The sequence below is a fragment of the Idiotropiscis lumnitzeri genome, chromosome 5 (genome assembly GCF_059441095.1).
Source record: "Idiotropiscis lumnitzeri isolate Australia: NSW breed Sydney's pygmy pipehorse chromosome 5, RoL_Ilum_1.0, whole genome shotgun sequence".
Lineage (NCBI taxonomy): Eukaryota > Metazoa > Chordata > Actinopteri > Syngnathiformes > Syngnathidae > Idiotropiscis > Idiotropiscis lumnitzeri.
In genome coordinates, this window is record NC_142395.1 from 18,819,715 (window position 1) to 18,845,849 (window position 26,135).

The 26,135-nt window shown below is 39.9% G+C and overlaps 1 protein-coding gene across 2 annotated transcripts; it reads right to left on the reverse strand.

Moving 5' to 3' along the window:
- Positions 1-228: 228 nt before the first annotated feature.
- Positions 229-25,867, reverse strand: acsf3 (acyl-CoA synthetase family member 3). Of its 2 annotated transcripts, XM_088296318.1 has the most exons (11): positions 25,769-25,867; positions 24,761-24,842; positions 23,760-24,619; positions 21,761-21,916; positions 16,718-16,872; positions 15,798-15,943; positions 13,970-14,064; positions 13,402-13,528; positions 4,190-4,324; positions 3,905-4,016; positions 229-1,905 (listed from the first exon to the last, which is right to left on the reverse strand). In XM_088296318.1, exons 3-11 carry the CDS (start codon positions 24,471-24,473, stop codon positions 1,791-1,793), a joined length of 1,755 nt encoding a protein of 584 aa, XP_088152444.1. In that variant the 5' UTR covers positions 24,474-24,619; positions 24,761-24,842; positions 25,769-25,867; the 3' UTR covers positions 229-1,790. The 2 variants fall into 2 exon arrangements, with proteins under 2 accessions (XP_088152444.1, XP_088152445.1); XM_088296319.1 differs by lacking the exons at positions 229-1,905; positions 3,905-4,016; positions 4,190-4,324 and adding an exon at positions 8,422-8,840.
- Positions 25,868-26,135: the final 268 nt, after the last annotated feature.

A 26,135-nucleotide genomic window follows, 5' to 3' on the forward strand; every position in this document is an offset into this window, starting at 1 on the left:
ATGAGAGGCGAGAAGAGCTTGCAGTGCAAAGAGTTGAGATGAAGTGTTGGGCATCCAGCTGTGGTGCTAAAGAATCAGCCGCCAGGCCCCTGACGCACCTGTGCCACCACAGCTGCACACACACACGTTAGAAACTAGTGCAGCAAATAAAAGAGGAAACACTTCAAAATTTGAAGGATTTTTTTTTTTATTTTCAGTCAGCAAGGCTGAATCGGTGCTACAGTGTACACCTCCAACTATGATTTGGACGGCAAGTTAAATTTAGACCTTGTTTCACCACTACTAATAATATTAACAACAACAATCAACATGTTTGTAGTTTCTAGACTTTCAAGGAGATTTAACCATGGTGGGTGTACAAGACCAAAACCAAACCCTTCTGGATCTTATGGGAGCTTTTTTCTTCAAGACCTTCTTGTTTGATCTTAACCAACAACGACGGGCTAAATTCTGTCACAGGCTCAAGTCAGAAAAGACACACAGATGAGCTGTTTTATTGCTGCGTGGGTTCCTCGTCTACTTCATACTGGGGTTACACCGATTGATTTTTACAATCTCAGATGAAAAAGTGAAAGGGAGAAGGAGGTTTTAAGGAGACAAAACAATTCATCAAATTCAAATCGCTATCGCAATGTATCGGAATGCAATTTTCAAAGGCAAAGGCTGCAATTTTGTTAAGAAAATAATTTATCTTGGTTGGTAGTTAGCTTCATGCATATTTTACTTATTCATTTAAACCTTGTCTAGATAGATTCAGCGCTTAAGAAACGTAGTCCATGTTTAAATATCGCTTTATGTAACGTGAAAAAAAGTTTGCTTGTAGTATTCTAACTCATGATTTACAGAATTCAATATCAATTCAATATGATTCCATATAAAATGAATCAGATGATTGTCAAACAGATGAATTTATTGCCTGTGTTGTTAAAAAAATCTATGGTAAGACCCTGAAAGAAAATCTTTTGTTAAATCGCAATCACAATTTTGCAGGGAAAACAAATCGCAATTAGATTAGTTGACAAAATCGTCTATTGTCAGGTGTGTGAAAGAAGACTAAAAAATATATATAGCCATTTAAATCACCAAATTTCAATTTTTAGAGATAAGTATTGCATCTCAGCTTTGCAAAAGAATAACAGTGGTCAATGCAAATTTCAGAGATGGCTTTATGTGTCCCTGAAAAAAAAGAAAAAAAAATTCAGTTACTTTTTTGTTACGAGGTTTATGTTAGGTTTGCCCTACAAAAGCTTGCGATGTAATTTACACTTATGATTCTGATTCAGAAAATAAATGACACCTTTTGCTGAACCTAACGCTTAATTCATAACAATTATTTTATCACATATAATTGTTGTTCTTCTTCTCCTTATTATTATTATTATTATTATAAAAACTTGATGTGCTGGAAAAAAGTGAGTGCAGATTCTTAATTAGTGCAAAAAAAACCCCCCATCTCTGATTATAAATGAGTAGTAAACGTGTTGACCAGTGTTTCCAACAAAACGACATTTTTAACATTGTTACCTCAGAGTTGCGGGTTTCACTCAACACCTTCATTGTATCTACTAAAACTCATTTGTACTTTACATGATTGAGCATGATGTCAATTTCATCTTAAATGCATCACTGTAATGGACAAAAGCAACACGAAACACACAGCTTCAGAAATATTATTTTCGTTAAATAATATTTAGATTGATAAACCTTATTGGAAGACACAATACCCACATGTTGTCAGACATAAAAATAAAGAAGAGCAAAACAGTGTCATAAAGTTAATCGTGATGCATTCATGGGAAGAAGTGTCTTAGAAGGTCCTTCTTGTTGACCTTGCCCATTTGGTTCCTCGGTATCTCGTCCACCAGAAGCAGGCCTGTGGGGATGGCGTAGGGCGCCATGTGCTCTCTGCAAAAGACAACCGCAATATGCACGGACGTTAATGCACTTAAGACTTGTTTACTGCTCACTGCGGAGAGGAGATAGGTACGTAAACACACAGGCCTCCGAATGGCAAGCGCCGCAACACACAACAGCGTAAGCGCGCACGCCCGCCTCAATAATCGTGTATGCGCATATGCGACAACAAAGACAACAAGAGTGGAAAACAATTGCACAACAAAAGGCGAGGCCTGTGGCAGAGTAGTGACGATAAGAAATGTCCCTCATCCCTCACTGTAGCGTTCCTTGCTAATAACCCAAATTTACCTTCCAGACACAGACAATTCCCTCCCAACAAAACAATATAATCGTTGAGAGATTATAAAACAAGAAAAAAAGAAATAAATTAATTAAAAATAAATAAAAGTCAAAGGCAAAACAGCAGGCTCGTCTAATTAAAAGTGTTTTATTTTTTCCCATACATGGTGCACGGTTATTACGTCAAGACAAGCTGCAGCCTGGAGCTTTTTTTTTTTTTTTTTTTTTTTAATTATCTCTTAACCTACTTTGTGTGAGTTGTTGTGTTGCACTGCGAGTGAACGGGGTGACTCACACGGCGCTCTCCGCATGTCGGAGCAAAGTGTCACCGAGAACACAGCCGTAACGGCGCTCGCTTGTGTTGCCAACTTCTTTGGGGCAGTGCGCGCGCGCGTTCGTGCATGGTAAAGCCTGGGCACGCGTGATCGAGATTGAAACTGACGGCTGCAGCCAGGGCACTGAAGAGTGAGCATTCATCTACTTGTTTGTCTCATTTTGTCTCCTTCGTCTTCCCTGTTAGAGGGAACTCGCTGGCTGGCGGGAAGTGTTCTGGTAGTGCCCATCCGCTGGCTGCACCCCTGGCTGGAGTGTGTGCGTGTGTGTGTGTGTGTGTGTGTTTTAGCCATATGGGTCAATGCAATAGCATTCCTGCAACTGGGACCATTCTAGTAGCGTTGAACACACCACCATATGGACCCCACGGCTATCACTCACACACACGCACACACCCCTGCACATACATGCGTTCGTGCACACACACACACACACGCCTGCTAGATCACAAACACACCCCCGCACATGAGGGGCAATCAGGGACATAGTTTAGGACTAAATGTTACACACAATACTCGGCTTTACACAGTATTTTGGAGCCGATCACCGATCAGTGAGTTAAAAAAAAAAAAAGATAACTGATGATTGATCCGATCAGAGAATCGACCATTCGATCCAATCTATTTAAACAATTAGTCTATCTACTGTCCAGCCAAACATGGCACCAGCCCATGATAGTGAAAATTTTATTTATTGGGGAAAAAAAACTAAACAATACAATTAAACCTTAGAAATTGTGTGTGTGTGTGTGTGTTGGGGGGGGGGGGGTCTGAAAATAAATCTAACTGTATATGTTGGGAAACATTTCGACGATGGCAGCACATAACGCCCTTGGAGTGAGCAAGATTATTTATTTTGCGGATCCGGTCAATGACGTCATCTTCTTCTTCTTATTATTATTATTATTATTACGAAAACTCGACGTGCTAGAGAAAAGGTGAGTGCAGATTCTTAATTAGTGCAAAAAAAAAAAAAAAAGAAATTCAAGAAAATTTTATTTGCATGTCTGATTAAAAATGAGTAGTGAGCAAGATTGTTTCTGATTTTGCGGCTGGAGTCAATGACGTCATTGATCAATCAGGAGATTATGACATTACGACTGATCACCGATTTTACATAAAATGCTGCCCGATCCAGCCGATCAGATCTGCGTAAAGTCTGCATAATACTGTCACAAAAACTACAAAAATACGGTCACACACACACAAACACTACTGATTTCTTTTGCCTCATAAATAACAAACGCTCTCTCACGCACACCCCCGCACACGCGCACCTACACACACACATCTATGAATACCTTAATACTGTAATATATAATAACATAATTAAATTATGGTGATGGTTTGAGAGAAGGATGACGTGACAACAATACCTTGCCCATGTCTTCAAATCCGGCAAGGTCAGATTACGACCTTCCTTCAGCTGGACCACTGCAGTGACCTTTTGTCCCCAGGTTTCATCTGGTGCGCCAATCACAGCCACGTCTACACAGTGAAATGGGGGACATTTTGAAAATAAGTACATCAGGAAAATGTACTGTTGATTTCCTTCTCGATTGTTTTTTTTTTTTAATTTTTTTTTCTATTGACCTTCACCTGACTTTGTTTCTGACATATTTTGGATATAAAAGTTGGAGACGCATTGCAGCGTTTTTTACCGATGATGTCTGGATGAGCCAACACGTGGCGCTCCACCTCGAGGGCGCTGATCTTGTAGCCGCCGCTTTTGATGATGTCAACTTTGGTGCGACCCATAATCCAATAGACGCCATCTTTAAATACCGCTGTGTCTCCTGTACAATGAATAACATGAATATTAATGTGTGATTAGGTCACAAAATGGACAGATATTACAATAACACACGCAAAAACAGCTAAAACAGCTGAAACTTTGAATTGTGTTTGATTTCGCAGACAACGGAAGTGCGATATTTTAAAAATGTCAAACTACTCCAAAATGACAGGCAGTGAATGAGTCACCGTTTTGGGAAGCACGGGGAGAACATGCAAAGTCCACACGAGGACCTGACCCAAGATTGAAACTCGAGACCTTTGACTGTAATGCAAACGTGCTAACCACTAATGTGTAACGTATATCATTTAAAATGCATTTTTACAGAAAGCTTTAACAGTCATTTCCCTTCAGTCTTTGCATGCATCTCTTTACGATCAATTCAGAGGCTGGAATCCACACACATGCTTGCACACGCACACACACGCACACAAGGGGCCAAGTGTGGGGACGAAGGGTACACTTAAGAAGGGCTCAGCTGGGCAAGGGGATGGCGAGCAGAGAAAATGGGTCAGTACCGGAAGATGTTCCTTTGGCTTATTACAGGTAGTGCATTCACAGCTGGGACTGGGAGGGGAGGGGAGGGGCAGTGAGGCAACATGAGTCACAAGTGAGTCAAGGTGGTGGACTGAGAGGTCAGGAAAATATACAGCAAATGTACTTTACAGCAATATTTTGTATTAAGCAAAAACTTGCGATCAATGTGATAACAATCTAAGGCACACATAAACGGCCGTAATATCAGGAAGTGACGAGTTCATAAATAATACACAGAGAACAAAAACTATTTTCTCAGTAACAGTACAGCTACTTTTTAAATACTAGATTAATCAATGAATCATATAAAAAAATGGATAAAAAGAAATTGCAACTTCCAACCCTTTGAACCAAAACAGGACATAATACAACTCAATTCAACTTTTTCTCCAAAGTAAACATTTAAAAAAAACAACAACAAAAAACGCAAAGAAATCTGACAATATTTACTGTTTAGAGGCTGCATTTGGACAATTTTAAATTAAACAAAGACTTGAAACGACGATTGAATTAATTTAAAAAAATCAATTAATTTGATAGATTAGTTGTTGATTTATCAATTAATTGTTGCATCTCTAGTTCTCCACCTTAAAGAATACAAAAGTTCGGTCTGTGGAGTGCCTGGCCACCCTTAAAGTGTGAAAGGAAACCAAAGTGACTCCTTTGTAATCTGTTTATTTAGGAAAATATATCTGAGAGTTGTTCTGCACTTCTATAACAGTTTTTTTTTAAACTGAAAAGTTTTATTCTCTTCAATTTATCAATCATCATGGATCTTTCCATCACACACATTTTTATTTTGCACGTCAGGTTAAATCGTTCCATAAGGAATTGCTTGAACAAGATATAAAGGCGAGAAAATGTCCGACAAAAACATACCATGCAAAAAAAAAAAAAAGGTAACCACACAGAAATATATAATAATACAGTATAAAGATGCTCAATATGAAATAATTATCAAAATTGTAACATGAATATAAAGGGCCAGTGTCGGTTCCAACTAGTTCACCACAACAAAGGCTTAATATAAGACCCCTGGTGGGGCTCATTTACACATCAAACACTTCATTGATTTAGCAAAATTTGCCAATGGTGATTTTGTGCAAGTTAAGCAGAGCTGCATTGAATTTTGCTGGATGCACAGATTAGCATTACCTTCTGATAACATGAGTGATTGCAGAAGCCGCGGCGGTAATATGTTTATTTATTTTTTATTTATTATTATAGTATGCAGTGGCGTCGGACTGCGTTGTTGAGAGGTGTTGATCATTTCATTCATGTATGAGATAGGAGCACAATCTTTAAAAAAAAAACACAAAACTGTCATTTTGATGCAGGTCAAAATACAGACAATAATGTTAAATTAACACTGCTCTGTCAGTGTCAAAACAAAACCAGATTATATTGCACAGATGTACTTAATGTTGCGGGTGCTGAGACCCCCCCCCCACTCCTCTTTTATCAGCCCCTCCAGTACCTAGCAAACGCACCTCCTTTTTTCCTCACTCCATCGCTCATCCATTCCTTCGACCTCTCCCAAGCATCTCTCATCACATCATCTGTTTCCTTCTCTCCACCTATCTCGCCATCTCCTTCTTCCACTTGCCTCTCCGCCTCAGCATCAATAGAGGGCCCATCTGCTCCCATACATCACATTTCAGTTTATTAGCTGGGATAAATCATAAATATTTCATTATACATCACGGGCGGCTGTCGCCTGCACACCGACAATTTATCACCGCGGCTCTCTCTGCCGGCTTGCCACGTTGCCTATAAGCTTTCCAGTCTATTAAACAAGATTGATACAGAGTGTAAATTTAGATATCGGGAATTTCTTCACAGACCACTGCTCGGCACTGATAGGCCAGGGGAAACCGGGGAGGGGTGGGACGATGAGGGTGAGCCAAGGGATGTGGGATTGTGGGTGTAGTAACGAGGTTGTTTCACTATTTCCCCCTCTTGCTTTTAAATGTGGACGTAAATAATAATAAAAAAAAAGTAAGACAGAAATAAATAGCTAATGAGTAGCTTGTAGCTATCTACTCTAACTGCAGGCGTGTGCGATTATAGGCAGTCGCTTTTACTTTTCTTGTGTTTTGCAGTCCTATTTGTTTGCAAGCTGAGGCCAATAAATTCTGTGACCTTCACCCTCCGCGGAGAGCGGAAAATGCTTGCGGGTAATCACAAAAACTCACACTCATAACATACTGTACTTGTGCTGAGTTGGAAGTACCTCACCAAGACTCCTTGACCTTGTGTCTTTGTGTGTTGGGGGGTGAGGATGGGGCGGGGGGGTGTAATGGAACAGCATGTTCAGAGAGTGGCACAAGTGGGAATTGTGATTGCAGAATACTGGCTGATAAAAAGAATACTAAATAAAAAAAAAATAAAAAAAGCAAGCAAGACAAGGATGCTGGTAACTGTGTTACTGGGCCACACAAACACCAACACACATACAGGCAGTAAACACACACACAAACACACAAACAGACACACGCGCGCACAACTTCAGGCATCAGAGCCTCTCCACCATTATGCGCCGCGGCGTCAGAGGAAGATATGGCCGAATGGCTTTCTTAATTAAAACGATAAGAAGCCTAATTGCACTGGGCTTTCATCTCATTCAGAGGCATTAAAGAAAGTGAAGGCAAATTGTGGAGAGGAAGAAAAAGAAATAAAAACAGATCAAGACATTCACGGAAAATGGAGGGCATCGAAAGTTTTACTTTCTCCAGTTAATTAACTAACAACTTGAAAATGAGAGCAACACAGGTGTATAATCGCGCAGTAAAATTTGTTGGTGTTCAATGAAAAGCCATCTCCACAGTTTACAATTTGTCTTTGTGTTTGGATTGAAAGTTAAACAAATAACAAAGGAAGCAAAATAGTGGACCAGTCACCAAACGATATAAATAAAAGAGCAACATTACAATGTTGTAGTGTAGCAAAAACAAAATTGGAACGCGTCAGTGTCAGTCCTGGTCGCTCAGTTTTAATATGACCAAGGCAACAATACGTTGACATCAAAAACTGATATTAATAAACTGTCGCACGCTCACCCAATCATTATTGTGACCGAATTCGGCTTCAAAATGCAGCTCAGAGACTTGGTAAAAAAGCGCTGGTTGAAGAATTTCTTCTCATCATCTTTCTCATCACTTAGAATTGGGAAACATCACTAAGACAATAGACCACAAAAACGAGTAAAACCTAAAACAAGGTACTTGTGACATCTGAGCATAAACTGCAATACAATAACAACCAGCTTTCTGAACATTATGACCATATTAATTCCTGAACCGCAATGTCGGTCACAGTGGTCCCCTGAAAATGCTTTTGCACATATATCAACTACTGTGCCACTAGAGACGAACACAAGAAAATACGTCATTTATTGCTCAAGTTTTGAAGGCCTTTACTTTGGTGGGGGATGAGTGCTTTACTCAACCCTATTGAAAGACTGACAGCACTAGCACCTACATATACAAAACAATTTGCATACACTGTACTATATTAGCTGTACAGTTTTAGCACATCATCTCAGAACCAAACACATTGTTGGAGTTTGGTGCTGGTGGGCAGAACTAAATGTACTGTACAAGTTTTGAGAAATATTTGAAATGCCAGCAAAGACAACTCCACTTAGATTGCATCCAAGGCTCAAAGAAATCTATTAGAACAAAAGATACTTCATATTTGGTGATAGATATTGCTTACCGTGAGTAAATATCTGTTACAAATTTCACAAAAAAATAGTACTTGAAAAATGTAATTAATTGCAAGTAATTATGGATGTATTTTCCTTTTTTTAAATCGTTAAAAAATGTCATCGCTTGACAGCGCTAATATATATATATATATATATATATATTTATGCACATTCTCCAAACCACTGTCCACTTCTGAGGTTGCGTCGTTGCCATGGCGACCCTGCTTGTGTCAAGATGCCCATTGACATTGTATGCTGTCTTCAGGGAAACCTGCATGCAAACACAACAGTTGACACTCCAAGTGATACGTGGGAGGAGTGTTGTGCTTGTTCACACTGGTGAAGTGCGAGCTGGATGACATTCCTCTTCAACAGCGTACAAGTGGCGTCATGGTCGCTCGCAATATTCAGCTTGAACCTGCAGTAGCAGTGTGGCCTCCATTTGTGCGAAGAGGAGAGCCTTATCTGCTCAAAGACGTGCGGTCTAAATGTAAGTCATGCCTCTTTTCCGGGGGACTGTAAACACTTAGCATACATGAATATTAATGTTCAACATTAAAGCCCCAAAGCCAAGATGGAGGAGTTAATGAGGATAAATAACAGACAGCCAAAGCGCTGAAATCTCAGCTCTGACATTATTTATCATCCTTAACTTTTGTCACAGCTCCTTTTTTGGTAATTAATATCACACAAAACAGCACTTTGCACTTGGATGACTGATCTAATTTGTTTAATATAATGCAATTAAAGGAGCTTGAATTGCTTTATGCTAATGTTACTGATGAGATTGCTTGCTCTCTGTCTCTTCACAAGTTGATAACAAGCCGAACTTGAGGATTGATGTCTGTCTCAGATCTGCAATGCTCATCGAGCAAACTACTTAAGTGCCATTTACATGCTTCTCTTCTAGAGTCAAACACACAAATCTGAAGGTGGAAAACATGGCAATGACGCCCCCCAAAAAATACAATTCTCACTTTGGGCCAATAATGTGGATTTAAGAAGAGCGCTCATCAAGACCAACAAAAAAAATAATGCCAGGCAGTGGATTATTCCGTGAAAAGTTGAAAAACTGCAGTAAACAGTCAATGTAAAAGATGGCTGCAAACGTTTAGAATGTTGTTCAAATGCAATGAGAAGGAAAAAAACTAACAGCCAGGTCATCAATTGATTATCGACAAAATTGCAGTCATGTAGGGGGATGCGCATAAAAAAGTGGCTGCGACCGCCAAAAATCTTCAGGAGTTGAAGGCCGCCGGGTTTTTACAAAAAATAATTTGTTTTGCTTTTGGTTTATTTTAGACTGGCACGAAGTCAGCAGTAGATTTTTTTTTTTTAAATTCTGCTTCGGTCTATAAATCACTGAATGATTTGGGATCCTGAATACATAAACAAAATGCTAAAATAGTAGTACATGGACAGAGACAAACCAGGATGTAATACACAAAAACAAAAACAAATAAACCGACACACAATCCTTCCGTCACAATACACAGAGCTGACTAATGAATGGCTAACAGTTTCCAAAAAGTTCAAAAGCAGCATGACACTAGGAAACCCAGCACGACTCGAGGTTGACAAACCGGCTGTAAAAGGGAGGAAGAGGAGGTGTCCGGAGGCCAGAGAGTTGGTTTGTGTGACATTTGGCTTGGGAGGACATCATGAGACTGGGGGTGAAATGTGACATTGGGGGACAAGGAGGAAAAGAACTGGTGGGCGCAAAAGAACCACAATCCACAGGACAGGAGGACAGGATGGCTGATATCTGAAGGGAATTTGCAACAACATTGGTTGGTTGGCCTACCAGCACAGAGACGTCGTTAGAAGAGTTTGGGATTTTTCATTATATGTTCATTTTGACAATTCCGACTGATTTGATTAGCTTTCAGTTTTTCAAAACGTAAAAAAAAAGTACTTATCAATAAAAACTCTCTCTCTCGCTCTCTATTTCTATATATATATATATATATATATATATATATATATATATATATATATAAATATATAATTAAAGCTGCCTTGATTGATGGAATTTGCTTTGACAACAGCAAATGTTTTGACATTAAGGTTTCACAGGCTTTTTTTTGGAACGCGTTTGGAATGCTACCACTTCTCACTAAAATTTGGAAACATACGTATCCATCATTGAATCTGTAAAAAGCAGCCAAATAAAACCACTGCAATGGAAACAGCTTCCATGGCAAATGCCAGGAAATTATTTGAAAAGTGAAACAAGATTAAACGGAAAGAATTTTAGGCCACTGTAAACAATTGGCTTCTAAATATTAAGTAAGTCAATATCACAAACGTTTGCTTTTCAGCGCCTGCATGAAACAAGCAGCTGACGGTGAAATCCAAATTGGTGAAAACTGTTCATTCTCGCTGCCTCTTGCTTATTTACAAGTTCATCCATTTATTTAGGGGTCCATTAGCAGCCTCTTCAGGAGAGGGGCGGGGCTGGCGTACGTGTATGCTCGACAACATCAGATGAGCTGTCATTGCGTAGCTCCGAAAAGATGGACAGACTCGAGCAAAGAGCACAAAAAAGGGGTGTTAAAAAAGTACGAAGGAATCAATGCGCTTAGAGATGTTTGTGAGGTTGAGTGGAAAGAGCAAGCACTCGGGGGAAGGCGACAGCTTCCCTATAGAGCTGCCAGTCAAGCTCCACAGGCCCACTCACACTCGTGGAGACACCTCCAGCCGGCTGAGGAGTTATTGATTTTAATTCTCACACTCCTTTTCTTCTCAAATTCCATGTTTCTTTGGCCATCGCTCCTCTTTTTCTTTGTATGTCAGCATCTTCAATGAATCGCCTTTTGACTAAGACTTCACCTCTTTTGCTGGGTCTTGGCACAAAAAAAAACAATGATTTTTCATTTTCTGCAGCCAATGAGTTCTTTTCTTTCAGCTCAACAATTCTGCTGGTTTATCTAACGCAACGCACATTTGCCCGGCTCAGAAGAAAGGAGCCAGCAAAGTTTCATCTTGTGTGCGTGTGTGTGTGCGCGCTGAATGAAGATTACGGTACACTCATGGAGCACTCCTTCACACTACAAATGATAAGGACGGATGTAATGATATTTATAGCTACATCTATTTATAGCAGATGCAGTACACTTAATTATATGAGCAATAAATTGGATCTGTCGACCATCTACAAAGTGCTCCGCAGACAGCACGTGCGTATATCTGTAATGTAATTCTGTGCCCAGTTAATTATTCTTTTGAACCGGCAGTATGAAAAAAAAGTGAAAATGAGGAAATGAGATGAATGAATCTAATAGGATGAATACATTTGATTTTACTGCGCTTTAACTGAATGCAAATGGAAGATTCTTTATATATGTTTTCAGAGGCACTTTTAAATTACATACATTTTCTTCCTTCTTTAATTTCTGTTAAAGTGGGTCAGGACTTTGCAACAAAAGGAAATGCAAGTTCCAGCGTGACAACATTTGAGAACCACTGATACATAAGATAGGTCACAGGCACATATTATTCAGATGTTTGAAGTACTCAGCATAATTCAATTCTTCTCTGCAACCTCAAGGAAAATCCAAGACGTCGAAAAGGCGATATAGAAAGCTCAAGGCGACAAGCGAATCAGCTGAGAGTACGAGATGTGTGATGATAAAAAAAAAAAAGGAATCTTGTCTGTGAACCAGGGAGCAGGTGTGAGAATAAAGAGTGTGGGGTGAGGGAAGTGAGGCGAAAGCAAATCCAAATACGACCAATGTCACCGGTTTAGCAATTTGGCACGATTTGCCAATGCCAAAAAAAAAAATGGAAACAAAATAAAAACTTTTCATCTCATGAATCATTATCGCCGAAAAGATGATAGAGTAATAATAAAGTCACGTCTGGTTGGGAATTCTGTAACAAAGTGTTAAAATAAAATGTATTACTGCTCTATATCTATGCTGGCTGTTCAATGTAAATTGTATTTAGGCATTTTCTGGCTAGACTGAGACGGCTTATTCTTCCAGAACGAATCTGTTATTTTAAGTGTTGCCATTCATTAAAAGATAAACTATTTTTATTATTATTAAGCAAAAATGACAGATATTGGTGTTAAAAGGTCACGAGTACAAATAAAAAGTAGTCTGATAAATAATCAGAATAGTACAACGTGCCAGAAAAAACTACTCGAGCACAGTGAGTCTGTTTGTCTATAATGACGCCATTAAATTGTGTACATATATATATAAATATATATGTCAACAAGTTCAGACTTTTTAATGACCAGCCTTCGCTTATTCTTGGTTAACTGACATTCTCCAGTTAGTCAACTTTTTTTCCAGAGCTTTTTGCTGTATTCTGTTCCACCTGTGACATTATCCATCTGTGTGCGTGGGTGTGTGTACACGTGAGTATGGGTGGCTCGAGGTACTGGCCGGTCTGCGGGGAGCTGATTGCTCAGGCTCTCATTATGTGGCCAGTGGCTGTAATGGAGTGTGACAGCAGCGTGCTGTGCTCTGGATCTCTGCCCTTCCAGGCTGCAAAGCCAATTAAACACACTCTTGCTCTCCCAGCTTTGCTCTCCATCACTTCTTCATTTGCTGCTTTCGTCATCCTCACCTTGTCATAGCCGACTCATTTGAACTAGCCCTTCCTAAACCCTTCTCCGAGCTCACCCTCCAACTTGTCAGCATGTCTAGTTTTACTCCTTTCGTCAAAACCTTCTAACACTACAACTTGGACAATTATTTTCAGAATTGACTCCATCCAACAAAATGCACGCGCATGCGTTTGTGTGTGTCCGTGTAAGCACAGAAAATGTCAAGTATGAAGGAAGAAAGTGATAGATCGAGAGGAGACAAAGTGTTTGGTACCTGTTTTGAACCAGCCGTCATCTGTAAAAGACTCAATTGTGTCTTGAGGTTTGTTCCAGTACTCCGTAAAGACAGACGGACCTCGGACTAGCAGCTCCCCTTCCTTCCCATCCAAACCTGGACGGACCTGTGAGATATGGCAAGTGAGAGCAAGACAGTTTAATACACACGTTTTTGTCCGCTAGCCAAGAGCTAGACCCAACACAGACTTAAAAGTTGGTCTTTACGTGGGAAAATATCAGTGCCGATAACAGCTGTGATGTTAATGAAACGACACAGCTTGATTGATTATGTCAATGGTCAAATTAGTTTCTTTTGTAGGATGCCTATCATTTTTTCATGAATTCGTTTTGTATTTTTTCAACGTTTGTACAGTCTGATTCTCGTGGGTTAATTTGGACTGTTTTTCAATTTTGCAAGACTCAAGTTATTTCTGTAACCACAGTGTTTTTTCTTTCATTAAACAAGGGTACCAACAATTTTGTCCGTCCATCTATTTACTTGTGTGTAGGTGCGCTGGAATTTGTACATGAGCCATCGTTTATTCTTATTACCAGTTATTACCTACCCGACTCTCCCTGTGGTTTCCCTCCACAATTGTGGCGTTTATGTTATTCATGACAATCCGCACTTCCACAGCAGGCAGTGGCACCCCCACAGCTCCTGTCACACACATGTACACAAGAGAAGAAGCAATTCAGTTTCTGATTCATATTGACCTCTCAAGGAAGAACACAACTGTTAACATGTTCCAAATGAATCTGTAATCTGTCTTGCGCAAAACCTCGAAGGTGGTGGACATGGCGGACTACCTGTTATAAATTTAAAAAAAAAAAAACATACCATTCATCATTTTTAAAAATATATGTCTTGAATGGTCACAATAGCAGTGAAGAAAATGTACAATTAAAAATCAATCAAAGTGATTATTTTAAGTAGTGCACATGCAAATGTTTCAGTTTTGAAATGCTGGAGCAAGCCTACATTGACCACTTAACACACGTATGGATGACAATACAGCTGACCGGTGTCTTATCTCATATCAAGACAAAAAAAAAAAACATTCATCCTTGAAAGAGATGAATGTAATCTTATGTGACCACAAGATGAACATTTCCCAAGACAGATACGCAGGTGCGACATTGGTGCATCCATTTTTTCATGAGATGCAAAGCATGAAGCTGAGCTCATCTCACATATTTACATCTATGCAAGGGCAGTATGACCTAGAATCATGTACTGTTGTTTATCTAGAATGCCCTAAAACTGGAAGACACACAACAAAAATAGGCCAGACAGATATATGCTCCACACAGAGGAATGTATTCAAAAAAACTTGTCAATAAAATGTAATAGGACCCATGTCTATTTTGTTTTCACTGGATGAAACGACAAAGAAAGGTTGTAGGATATAGAACCACGGAGGACGACCCCCCCCCCGCTTTCTCCAGTTGCTATTGATCTACTTTAACCTACTTTAAGACAAAAAAGTAACAGCCCCACTCCAACATCCACCAACCCGTGCCTGTTTACGCTCACACCTGTGAACACTTCTATGAATGTGCTGGTGCCGCTGTGGAAACATCAACGGCAAGGTGCACGTCTCTTAAAACTACTCCTAATAACCACCTGAGAGGAATCAAACACAGCCTGTTCGGTATATGCCAAACAACACGTGACCAACAAACAAAAACAAAACCCCCATAAAGACACTAGACAACCTGCAAGCTAATTAGGTTTACCTGTCAGTGCGAGAGGTGGCCAGGGAACAGCGGGATGAAAAAGGAGAGGGGAAGGGGAGGACAAGGTGGAGGCAGGAGAGGAAGAGATGTTGAAGAACAAGAGAAATGAGGGGGGAAAAAGCTTCTGATCTGACCTCATTTCAAGACATTGCTTTTATTGTGTAAGTGTGAGGAAAATATTAGAAATGACGGATTCCCTGGCGTCAATGTCAGTCAGTTTCGTTGCTGTGTGGCTCCTCAGAAAGGATGGCGGCTTTTGCAAAAGCTCGAACTTGCTTGTTAATTTGTTTGTGTGTTTTTCGGCGTGTGAATGTGAACGATGTGAGCACTTGCAGGGCTCTGGACTGACACCAATTTCTCAATAATACACCTACTAAAAACAACTAAAAGGTTGCACCGGTGCAACCAGCCTTTCGAGGGCTGTAGGAAGAAGGTATTAGACCAGATTGTTAGTTAATTATTTACCAGTCAATATCACCTAAAAAAAAAAAAAAAAACAGCAGTAATTTTGTTTAAAAAAAGGAGTTAACCTATAAAACTGCGGTGTTGAATGCGATACAGTGGAAAATTTGGGTGCACCTATCTTTTATGCTAGTGCACCAAAGTTAGGCGTACCAGAGCAAAAAATAAATAAATAAAGTACAGGGTCCTGACCTGGTATGCGTGGGCCCTTCAGAGGGTTGGACAGTGCCATGCCGATCTCAGTCATGCCGTAGCGTTCAAGCAGCGTGTGCCCCGTGATGTCCTCCCAGCGCTGCAGAGTGGGCAGTGGGAGAGCGGCAGATCCAGAAACCATGAGCCTGAAGTGAGACAATTAGGCTTTTTAAACTGTTATATTCATCCGATGTTCATGATCAGAGTGTGAGTGATATTAAAAAAAGAAATAAAAGCATCAACTCAAACTATATATTGTCCCTTAAACATGCGCTCACCACTAAAAAGTATCTCTCCAGTCAAGAGGGTCCATTTTTCACAAAACAAACTCAGTTTAAATATTTTTTTTGATGAGGAAACTGAAATTAGTGCTCATTTTCTTTTTCATTCATTCATTTTGGAGAAATAGGGAAATAAGTGACAACTTGAAAAAACCCTACTTTTAATGAGGAATAAGGCCACGCCCCCCTCCGCTCTCTCCACGTTTCACCCGAGCCATTAAAACGATGGATTACAAACTCCCCATGTGAAATCAAATGTACTTTTAGAACTGATTTTACTCATTTTTACGAACCTATTATATAAGTGCCAACGTTAACGTCAATGAAGCGTCCCTTTAAGGTACATCATCTAATTAAAAACAAAAAACAGCTCAACCAAAAAAAAAAAAACTAAACAAAAAAAATAATAATAAAGCTAATCCTCTGTAGAAGTGCATTGTATCATAATGACAGTGTTTTAGAGACTTTATTTAACCGTACACACAATTATAAAAGTGACTGAACTGGAAACATTACTACCTTGTTATTTTTATGTAGCTTGTCCCAGTGTACTTAAATGTGACCACTGAGTGTATACAAATGTGATTTCCTTAATATGATCATTTATTTTGTTTTCTTTGTTATTGTCAAAATCCATACCTGATCCTCTCTTTGCACACTGCTTTGACAAAATCCTTGACATGGGGCTGAGTAAAGTTCTGGTCGTAATAGTGGATCAGTTTGGAGTAGATAGTTGGCACAGCCATGAAAATAGTAACTAGTGGAGCTTTGGAGCGCAGCAGCATATCCCAGACCTGGGAAGAGAGTGAGAGGCGGGTGAGCTTGAGTTCTGGGTGAAGATGGCAGAAGGAAGCATGAGATAAGAACACTCTGATGGACAGGAGCAATAGAAATATAAACCGAGTAGAGACGGTCACACTTACATTTGCATGTCATTAAAAAAAAAAAAAGCCTTATTGTTTCTTTTATGTGATGCAAACAGAAGCAGTGGTGGACGAAGCAGCCGCATATGAAAGCTGTCGATGCAGAAAAAGAAAAGGCGGGTTTTGAAAAGGTCACAGAGAGGGAAAACAGCAAACCGCTGTGGGGCACGACTGACACGTTGGCCAGTCGAAGGGCCTTCCACGCGGCTGGCTACCTTTGACAAATGTGCTTTTGGGCTCTAAAGGAGAGGCTACACGTGGCCTTCTCCATTGCGGGGAGCTGCTTCAAACATGCAATCATGAATGCCGGAACAAGAGGACAAAACATTTAAAACAATGCAACCCTCTTCCTTCTCGCTCCTCCCATGCGTCACATCAGCGTCAAAGATGGGAGGATGAGATGACAGCGTGAATTAAGCGAAGGTGAGCGACATCTTCTTTAAGTCCGTCTCCTCTACCTCTCCTGAGGAGACAAATGCTCCTCCCTAGCTGTCTCTCTGTCTACTTATCCTCACTGCGTCTACATTTAATTCTACCTCATTTTACCAAGTGGTGCTACACTTATTCTTCTCTACTTCCTTCCCTTCATCTTGCTCACTACCACGCAAGCCTCTCTTTCTGTCACCGAAAACCACGCATGCATCAAGTCAAGAGCATCACTCCTTTGCACTTAGCGCTCCAATTTCAACGATTGAGCTGTTTTTCACTCAGTGCACTTGAAAATGGCTGAAGCTATGCAATCAAATGTATATAGAAAATGTAGCAAATAGGCTATTATTGTGGAAGCAAAATCAAACTGTATAAAATTGCACTACAATCTATAGATAGTAATCCCTCGTTTTTCGCGGTTAATGGGACCAGAACCCCCCCCCCCCAAAGAGTGAAAAACCGCAAAGTAGTGGTTGACTTTTTATATTACTACTATTTTCTATTATTTAAAATTTTTATTTTGGAGGGGATTTACGCCTCTCTAAAAGCCACAAAGAAGCACTGTCGATGAAAGTAATCATGGCTTAACTTTCGCTTGACAAAATAAGATCAACAAGGACCTTTGGATAAAATTCAACGCGGGATTCAAGGTAAGGTAAACTGTTTAAAGAAAAACTTTAAATCGTGCTCTCATTGGTCGATCTCGTGGCCGGGAACCAATCACGCGACTTCTATGAGTGCTCGTGCGTAAGAGTCAATTGATCTCTTCGAAGCAACGCGTCATTGCGCAACTTTGCTGCCGAAATAATTGTATTTTTTTTTCTTTTTTGATGAATAATTTGGAAAAATCTGCAAGACACTGAAGCTGTGAAAAATGAAGCGCGAAGTGGTGAGGGATTACTTCTACACCACTGCAGACTACAATCTCAACAACAACAACAAAAAGTTACATTTGATTTGGGCGGTTGAGTGTTTACCCAATTCTACCTCCCCAATACCACAATTTATCAAATAAAGAGACAATCTAGACTAGAGAACACTCCAATCAGGCCACCTAATTGTAATCACCTCTCATAATTCCTTCCTTTTATAACACAGTAGTATTACAAGCTCCTCTAAACAGGAGGGTGTGCCTGCTCCTGCTAGATAGTGACTGGCGAATTATTAACGGGCTCAGACTTGACCACCGTGGGCGCTGTCCATCAAGTCCAGTCGAGCGCTTCCACCAAGTCCACTCAGAAGGGGAGAGGGAGGCAATTTATGTCCGTCAAAGAGCTGGCCTCCACCTCAGGGACAGGATGCAGTGAGAAGCAAAATGCATGGGCTGCATGCTGAACACCTCAGCGAGCTGCTGGGACCTGCACTCAAGGTGGGGATGAAATACAAATGCCGGCTATTTGCATAAAATGACACCATAAGCATCCAGGATGCATTGAAAGCTGTCAGCGGAAGCGCGCTCTGATGCTCAAAAGCGCCTTTAAATATAATAACATATAGTGTGTTTTGTTCATTGCAAAACATGTGATATTTTAACCATAGAGTACATTTTACTCTAAAAGTTGGTTCCAGTCTAAACGGAGTAAAATGCAGACTACAAGGTAGATTTTACTCAAACAACTTTTACTGTCTACAAAAGAATGCGTTCATCCCATTATCATGTCGAGGATTCTATGAAACATAAAGCGCAAGTAAAGTGAAAATAAAGGTTTTGTAGATTTGACACACCACAATTTCTTTTTTTTTTAAAAATCCCTGCCAAATTCAATTATTTAAAAAAAAAATCAGCAACTACAGAGTAAATTTGGTTAATTTATTTTCCCAGAGTTAAATTTTTTTTTTAAATTGAGTTGTATTTCAACATTTTGGCGCACCATTTCCTTCCCCCGGACACTAGAGCTTGAGTACCATAAATCTTTAGAATTTATCAAAATCGCTCCACTCAAAGTTCATATGGTTCTCATCAATGTAAAATAAGGCAAGTAGTTTGCATAAAAAAGAGGCAGATTTTAATCAGTTAGACTACAGTTAACCTACTACTTTGAGTAAAATGAACAGAATATTTTACTCTCTTCCAAGTGCAGATTTTACTCTATTTAGACACCGACCAAATATAGTCTATTCAGAGAAAAATATCATATTTACTGTGAACAGTAATGAGTGTTTGAAAAATAAAAAGAAATAAAGTAACAAAGAAGGAAGAAATAAAGACTGTTACCTTGCTTAGTCTTTGAGTGTAATAAAGAAAATCTAATTTGGCTTTGCACCAAAAAGACAATTGGAATAATTAACCTTGGATTGGTCTGTAATTATGATGGACATTTTTCCAATATGTTCTAACATTTTATGGCTCCATCTATAAATTGATTATGAAGATTAAATTAAGTAGTCAGTAGATTTGGTGATAATGGAAGCACTCATCGACGCCGGCCATTGTCGCGTTATTCCTCCCATTTTGTAATACTGCTTCACTAAAACATTTAAAATGTAAATGAATCAGTAAATCATTTTCTGGTATTAAATTTCCATAACAGCCAAAGCCATAATACCGATATTCCTAATAGCAGATTTGGAGCAAGACATTAAAAAGTCTGCCCGATCTACACTGAGATGCCAACAACAAGAACATTTTGTACCTCTCGAGGACTATGCGAGTATCTTTGAAAAAGTACTGCCTAGTTTACCCTTCAAAGAACTTGAGGGATAAAACAAACAGACTCTTGAGCATTTCATCAAGCAACTACAACTTCAGAAGAAGGAGAATGGAGCCTTTTTTTTCCTTGGGAATGGGCTTTGTGGTCTGCTACACAAGGTCAGGGATAACAGTCGAATACTGATGGCTCCGAGAGTGTAGCAATGCCTTTCTGACAGATCCGCGTGTCCTTCAAGGGTCTTTGCTTCCCATCTACGCTCACAGCCATTAAAGCTCCTGAGGTCCTAAGAAACATCTATATGTTGGAAATCAGTTGAATCGTCACTCCTTTTGTATTCTGAAGACACACACACAGGCACACACACACCTTGTTCCCCTCCTTTTTCAGGGCCAAACAAGCGGCATCATTCTTCAATGTCAGCTCATCGATTGATCCGCTGCTTAAGCTCTTACCGTGAGTCGGCATCGGTCAGATACAAAGCCACACCGGGCAATTAATCATTGGGTCCAAAACACTTAGTCTGACAGCGAGCGAGGGATGGGAGGAGGGGACTGACAGAGGAGAGAGGAAGAGGAGATGAAGCGAAGAGAGGAGAAAAGTAGAAGGAGAGACACCATAGAATTACAGAAGAAATAATGTGCTGGGACTTGAAGCTCTTAACCCTGGTAAGAATACCAGGAAAACAAGTACAAATACTTTGTACTTATTTTTGAGGCTTGTTATTTTCTTCCCTCTCCATGGATGATGATGCAATGTAAAAAAAAAAAAAAAAAAAAAAAAGACATCAAGAAAAACACATCAAGTCAACTGAGGTGGAGCTCTTGCGCTCATAAAGCGTAATAAACAAAACGCACAGCAACATGGAGAAACATGAACCACAGAGAATGATGGAACAGATTCCGAGAAGCAAAATATTCCCCACCCATGGCCTTAGTTAAAAAAAAAAATGTTTTTGGCGTACACCCTGGACTGGTTGCCAGCCAATCGCAGAAACTCCATACAAGAAAGGTGTAATTTCTCAGTTGCAATCAATAATTTAGCTTTTTATGTTTATCAGGTATCAACGTTAGCAATGGTATGGGAACACCTATTCCTATTCCATTTATCTATTGTGTCAACTTATCAAAACAGGTATCGTAATTGACTGAATTGAATTTGTTACATTGGACTTTTATTCATTCTGGAATCAGTACATTTCTACAATTACTTAAGAAAATTCGATGAATCAGTTTTTCTACTTGTGACAGTCTTTCTTTTTTTTTTTTTCAAGCTGTATCTACGGGCGTCACGTGGATGACTGGTTAGCACGTTTGCCTCACAGTACAGAGGTGCAGCGTTTAATTCCAACTCCAGCTTTCCTGTGTGGAGTTTGAATGTTCTCCCTGTGCCTGCGTGGGTTTCCTCAGGGGACTTTGGTTTCCTCCCACATTTCAAAGACATGCATGGTAGGTCGATGTGTGTTTGGGAGCGCGAGTAGTTGTTCGGCTTTGTACGATTGCCTGGTAACCAGTCCAGGGTGTACCCGCCTATTGCCCGAAGACGGCTGGGCTAGGCTCCAGCACGCCCGTGGCCCTCGTAAGGAGAAGCTGAACAGATAATGGATGGATGGATAATATCTAGGACTACTTTTGATATCCCCAGCAAAAAATGAGTTGCGGGCAAGAAAGCACAGTCCCAACCTTTTGAGGATGGAATTCAGGCAGCATGATGCAAGTGGCGCCGACCCAGAGAGGACAGAGGAGCTTGTTTACAATGCCATGGACATGGTGGAGAGGCAGCGTGTGGAGAATGACGTCTTCTTGAGACCACGCCCACTCAGAGACCAGACACTGGACCTGAGGAGGATAGAAATGTTGATTGTTAAATGCTAGACATCCGCATTCAATGGATAATTCATAACAGCAGTATCAAAACATGCTGTTCAACCTTGTTTTTAAATTCGGATCACTGATGAACACAATTAGCATGATTAGCATGATTGAGGGGTAGAAGATAATACCGCCTGCAGTTAACATAATCAGGTCAATGTTGTTGAAATTATATGGTGGATCATTGTTTTGTCTTTTGGGATTCTCGACTGAACAATACCCACCACTGGCCACGGTGGTATATGAGCAACCATGCCAAACTGGCAAATGGTCTTCATTGCTCAGCATTGCAAAAAAGCATGGTGAATGTTTTAAATCTTGGAAAGTAGCAAAGACTTTGCTGTTTCCCCACCACAGTAATGAGAAGTGCAACTAAGGCAGGGAGACGTGCAAAGGAAAAAGGATGGCAGACAGATTTATTGATATGGAAACGTCAACATTTTTTGCATCACTTAATCAATTAACTAATCAATCAGGTGTTGAGCTAGATTCCTTCATTCATTAACCAAGACATTTGAACCCTTTTCTGTTCCAGCATTTGCAACCACAAAAGTTTCAGTTTGGAAGAAGGTGAAATCTGTGACATCACCTCTGGCAAACACCAGGACTCCCACATCAGATATTCACAAATTCCCTTCTGCACAAATTCCCCACTCTATAATTTTGTCAAACGTGTGGAAGCGCTTGTATAAGGGACCAGTTGCATTTTTACATCAAAACGATATAGTAAATGAAGCCTTATGCTCAGCTGCACCTCCACACATAAAGTATATAGTCCTTAATTTAAAAACAAGCCTGAAGTTTTCCAGGAACTTTGATAACTTCAATTTGTTGTGCTCCAAGAAAAAAAAAAAAACTCTCTTAATTCAACACTTCACCATCACAGATCAAGCAGAGACAAATGAAGCGCTGACATCATTCGGAATGATTTGATTTTCCACACTAATGGACAAGTGGGTCAATTTGACTTGAAAATATACAGCAAAATCTTTGTGAGATCTTTAATGGCATAAATTAGAGCTAATTAAGAAAGCTAGACTGGAACAAAAGAGGAATTATGCTAATCAAAGAGTGTGTGTGTGCGTGTGTGTTGAAGGTGATTTGAAGATGTGTACGCAGTTCTTGAATTTAAAAACATGTTTTGAATTAATGGCATAATGAAGTGGAGCTCTCCTTCATGCCTGACACAAACTGTAGAAAGGCTCAAAATTCTAAATGACTATTTGAGGGCCATCGTTTTTCTAAATACTTGAATAAAAATAGTCACTAGTAAATTATCGAATAAAATGTTCCAATAGCCTCAAATTGAAGTGCTGCACATTTTTATTTTAACTTTAAATAAAATATGTATTGAAATATATCAGGATGCGATGAGCTTTTTAATTGTCTTGTTTGCGAGATGGATTAGTAGTTGTACGATACGACAGTGAGTCCCCAATAGTGCGCCGTGGGAAATTTCCATATCTGTCCATCAGTCCATCCATTTTCTGTTCTGCTTATCTTGACTTGGGTTTTGAGCCTATCCCAGCTGACTTGGGGGGAGAGGCGGGGTACACCCTGAACTGGTTGCCAGACAATCACAGGGTAGACAAACGGCCATTCACATTCCCTTGGACAATTGAGTCTGCATTTAAATTACCGTACGGAGCAAATTCCACACAAGAAGGCTAATTTTTATATTACAACATAAGGAAAGCGCTTTGTTACAGCTCCAGCTGTTGTGAAATACGCTATATAAATCAAGTTGTATTGTATTGAATTGTATAAAACAAAATTAGAATAATGGAAATGACAAAAAGAAATGAATTACCATGGCTTGGATGCTGCTGTGTGTGTGAAGAACACCTTTCGGCCTCCCAGTAGTACCGCTAGTGTAGATGATCATGGCTGGTCGCTCATTGCAGTCCGTGCTGGCCTCCTCCGTGTCTTGGGTGTTACTGTTGTTTAAAGTGCTGAGTTTGGAAGTATGGGGAAGTGTCAGGCAAGGCAGATCCAGTTTATGCGCCAGGGGCTCCAAGATTTCAGCATAGGGGTGCCCCGCCACCAGCAGTGCACTATGGGAGTCTGTGATGATGTACTCCAGTTCTGATACTGGGTGTTTTTTGTACAGTGGAACCGCTGTCCCACCACTCATCCAAATAGCCCACTGGGCCACCGTATAGGAAGCATCATTAGCACACAAAAAGGAGATTGGTTGACCTTCAAGCCGTCCGAAGTCAGAGTGTAGTGTGGCATTGATTTTTGCCGCAAGGCCCAAACTGCTAGCGTACAGCTGCTTGTAGCTGTGGGTGCCACTACTGTCAATCACGGCTGGTCTGTCTCCAAATGCTGGCGCTCGTGCATACACGGGCTTTTGGTTTATCCTTGCTGAGGGTGCTCTCGTCCATGTATTCGCTTTCCTCTGGACTAACTTTGCTAAAAACCATCGCTTTGGATTGGAATATCTATAATCAATGTCAACACTGGATATCCAGCAACATTTCCACTTCAGAGAGCAGCGTGCAGCAACACATCTTGACAACATGGTTGAGTTAGTTTGCTCAGAATGTTCTAACTTTAGAAGTCACGAGGGAGGACATGTTCTCTTGTAAATATGAATGTCAGGATTCAGCATTTGAGTTTGGTGGACAATTTCTTCATGGGTCAATAGTGCAGAAATTGCCTCACAAACTGATCAAACAAAACAAAAAAAGAAAACAGACATTATTATTAGTTGTAATTGAATATTTAGACATGTAAATATGTACGATACAATATACATTAAATCATTATTTATTCATTAGAAAAGACAAATATTTGACTACTGCATACTTGTGCCTTCTGCAATCAAAACACCACTCATCCTCACAAGGGTCGCAGGTGAGCTGCGGCCTATCTCAGCTAACCAGTCACTCTGTGGGAACAAAGAGACAATAAGCATTCACGCCAATGCTCATTTTAGAATGTTCAGTGGATGTGACAATGACATGCATGTTTTTGGACCACGGGACAGAGACGACTCTGGGTTTCTTCTCGCCCGGGGCTAAAGGGAGGCTTGAATAATACCAGGGACTGAGAAAGTCATTTAGAAATATAATTTTAGAATATCAAATAAAATGTTGGAGGGCTTAACTGGGACTACACAGATTTTTGATGGAGCTGAAATCCCCTCGAGCCCTCCGGTATAGCACCATTCCTGCCACACGCAAGCAAAGAGAGTACATGCAAACTCCACACAGGACCAAACCATCAAATGACGGAGTTTAAAATAATAACAGCAACAACAACAGCAAATATTTTATTTCATTATTTAACAAATCAGGTAAACGGCATTTTTCTTAAGTGCACGCAGAGCAAAACAAACGAGCGACATGCATTCATTACCAATAGCTCAGCATAAAAAAAACGCTTCAAAAGAGATCATGGTCGATCATATAATTATACTTTATTATTTGGGATCGGTATCACACTTTGAGGATGACGATAGTTTATTTTCACTACTTCAGGACTGTAGTTATGATCTGTAAGGGGACTTTAACCCTGTGTCTGTAATGTGACAAAGAACAAGGGGCGTAAATAATGAACACGAAGAAAAAAAAGGTTTAAACTCATGGTGTTGTCACACAGGTCTCAAACTTAACTCTTTTTACTTCGACCTTTAATGTAGAAGCTGACGGTTTTGGGTAAATGGAAACTGATTCGCGACGATTCGACATTAAAAGGCAAGTAAAGTAATAGAGCAAAAAAAATTTTTTTTCGTAAAGAATGTAATATAGGTTTGTTTGATATGAACACTGCTGTTCGCATGCAACCTCTAGCAGTACATTATTTTCAACGTACCTAGAAGCCGGCCGGTATGCTTATAGTGACGGACGGTTCAAGCAGTTATTGTTACGGAGCGAAACACGAACTGACGCTCAATAGTTCCTCCAGTGTGACCCACCATATGAGGCCACTACAAATTTGACAAGGCAGACTTCAAAAATCAAAATTTCAAAAAATAATTAAATGGCATTTGTCTTTTCATACTTGCCCTGTTGTAATCAGTACTTTCTCACACAAATACTCAAATGTTGAGGTTAAAATGTTGTAATAAAAAAAAGAAAAATATTAATTAGGTTTATTTTCCCCAGACATGTTTCAACACTTTCTATCATTAGAATTAAACTCTAAAATTGTATTATTGTTTTTAAATTCCATTTCAAGA

Bases quoted from the DNA above. Each gene is read 5' to 3' on its own strand.
- acsf3 (XM_088296318.1), bottom strand. From the start codon at position 24,473: ATGTTGTCAAGATGTGTTGCTGCACGCTGCTCTCTGAAGTGGAAATGT. The intron at 21,917-23,759 runs GTAATTCATTTC...TATCCTCCTCAG, and splicing joins ACAGCAGCATCCAAGCCATG to GTCCAGTGTCTGGTCTCTGA. The intron at 13,529-13,969 runs GTAGGTAATAAC...CATATCTCACAG, and splicing joins GAAACCACAGGGAGAGTCGG to GTCCGTCCAGGTTTGGATGG.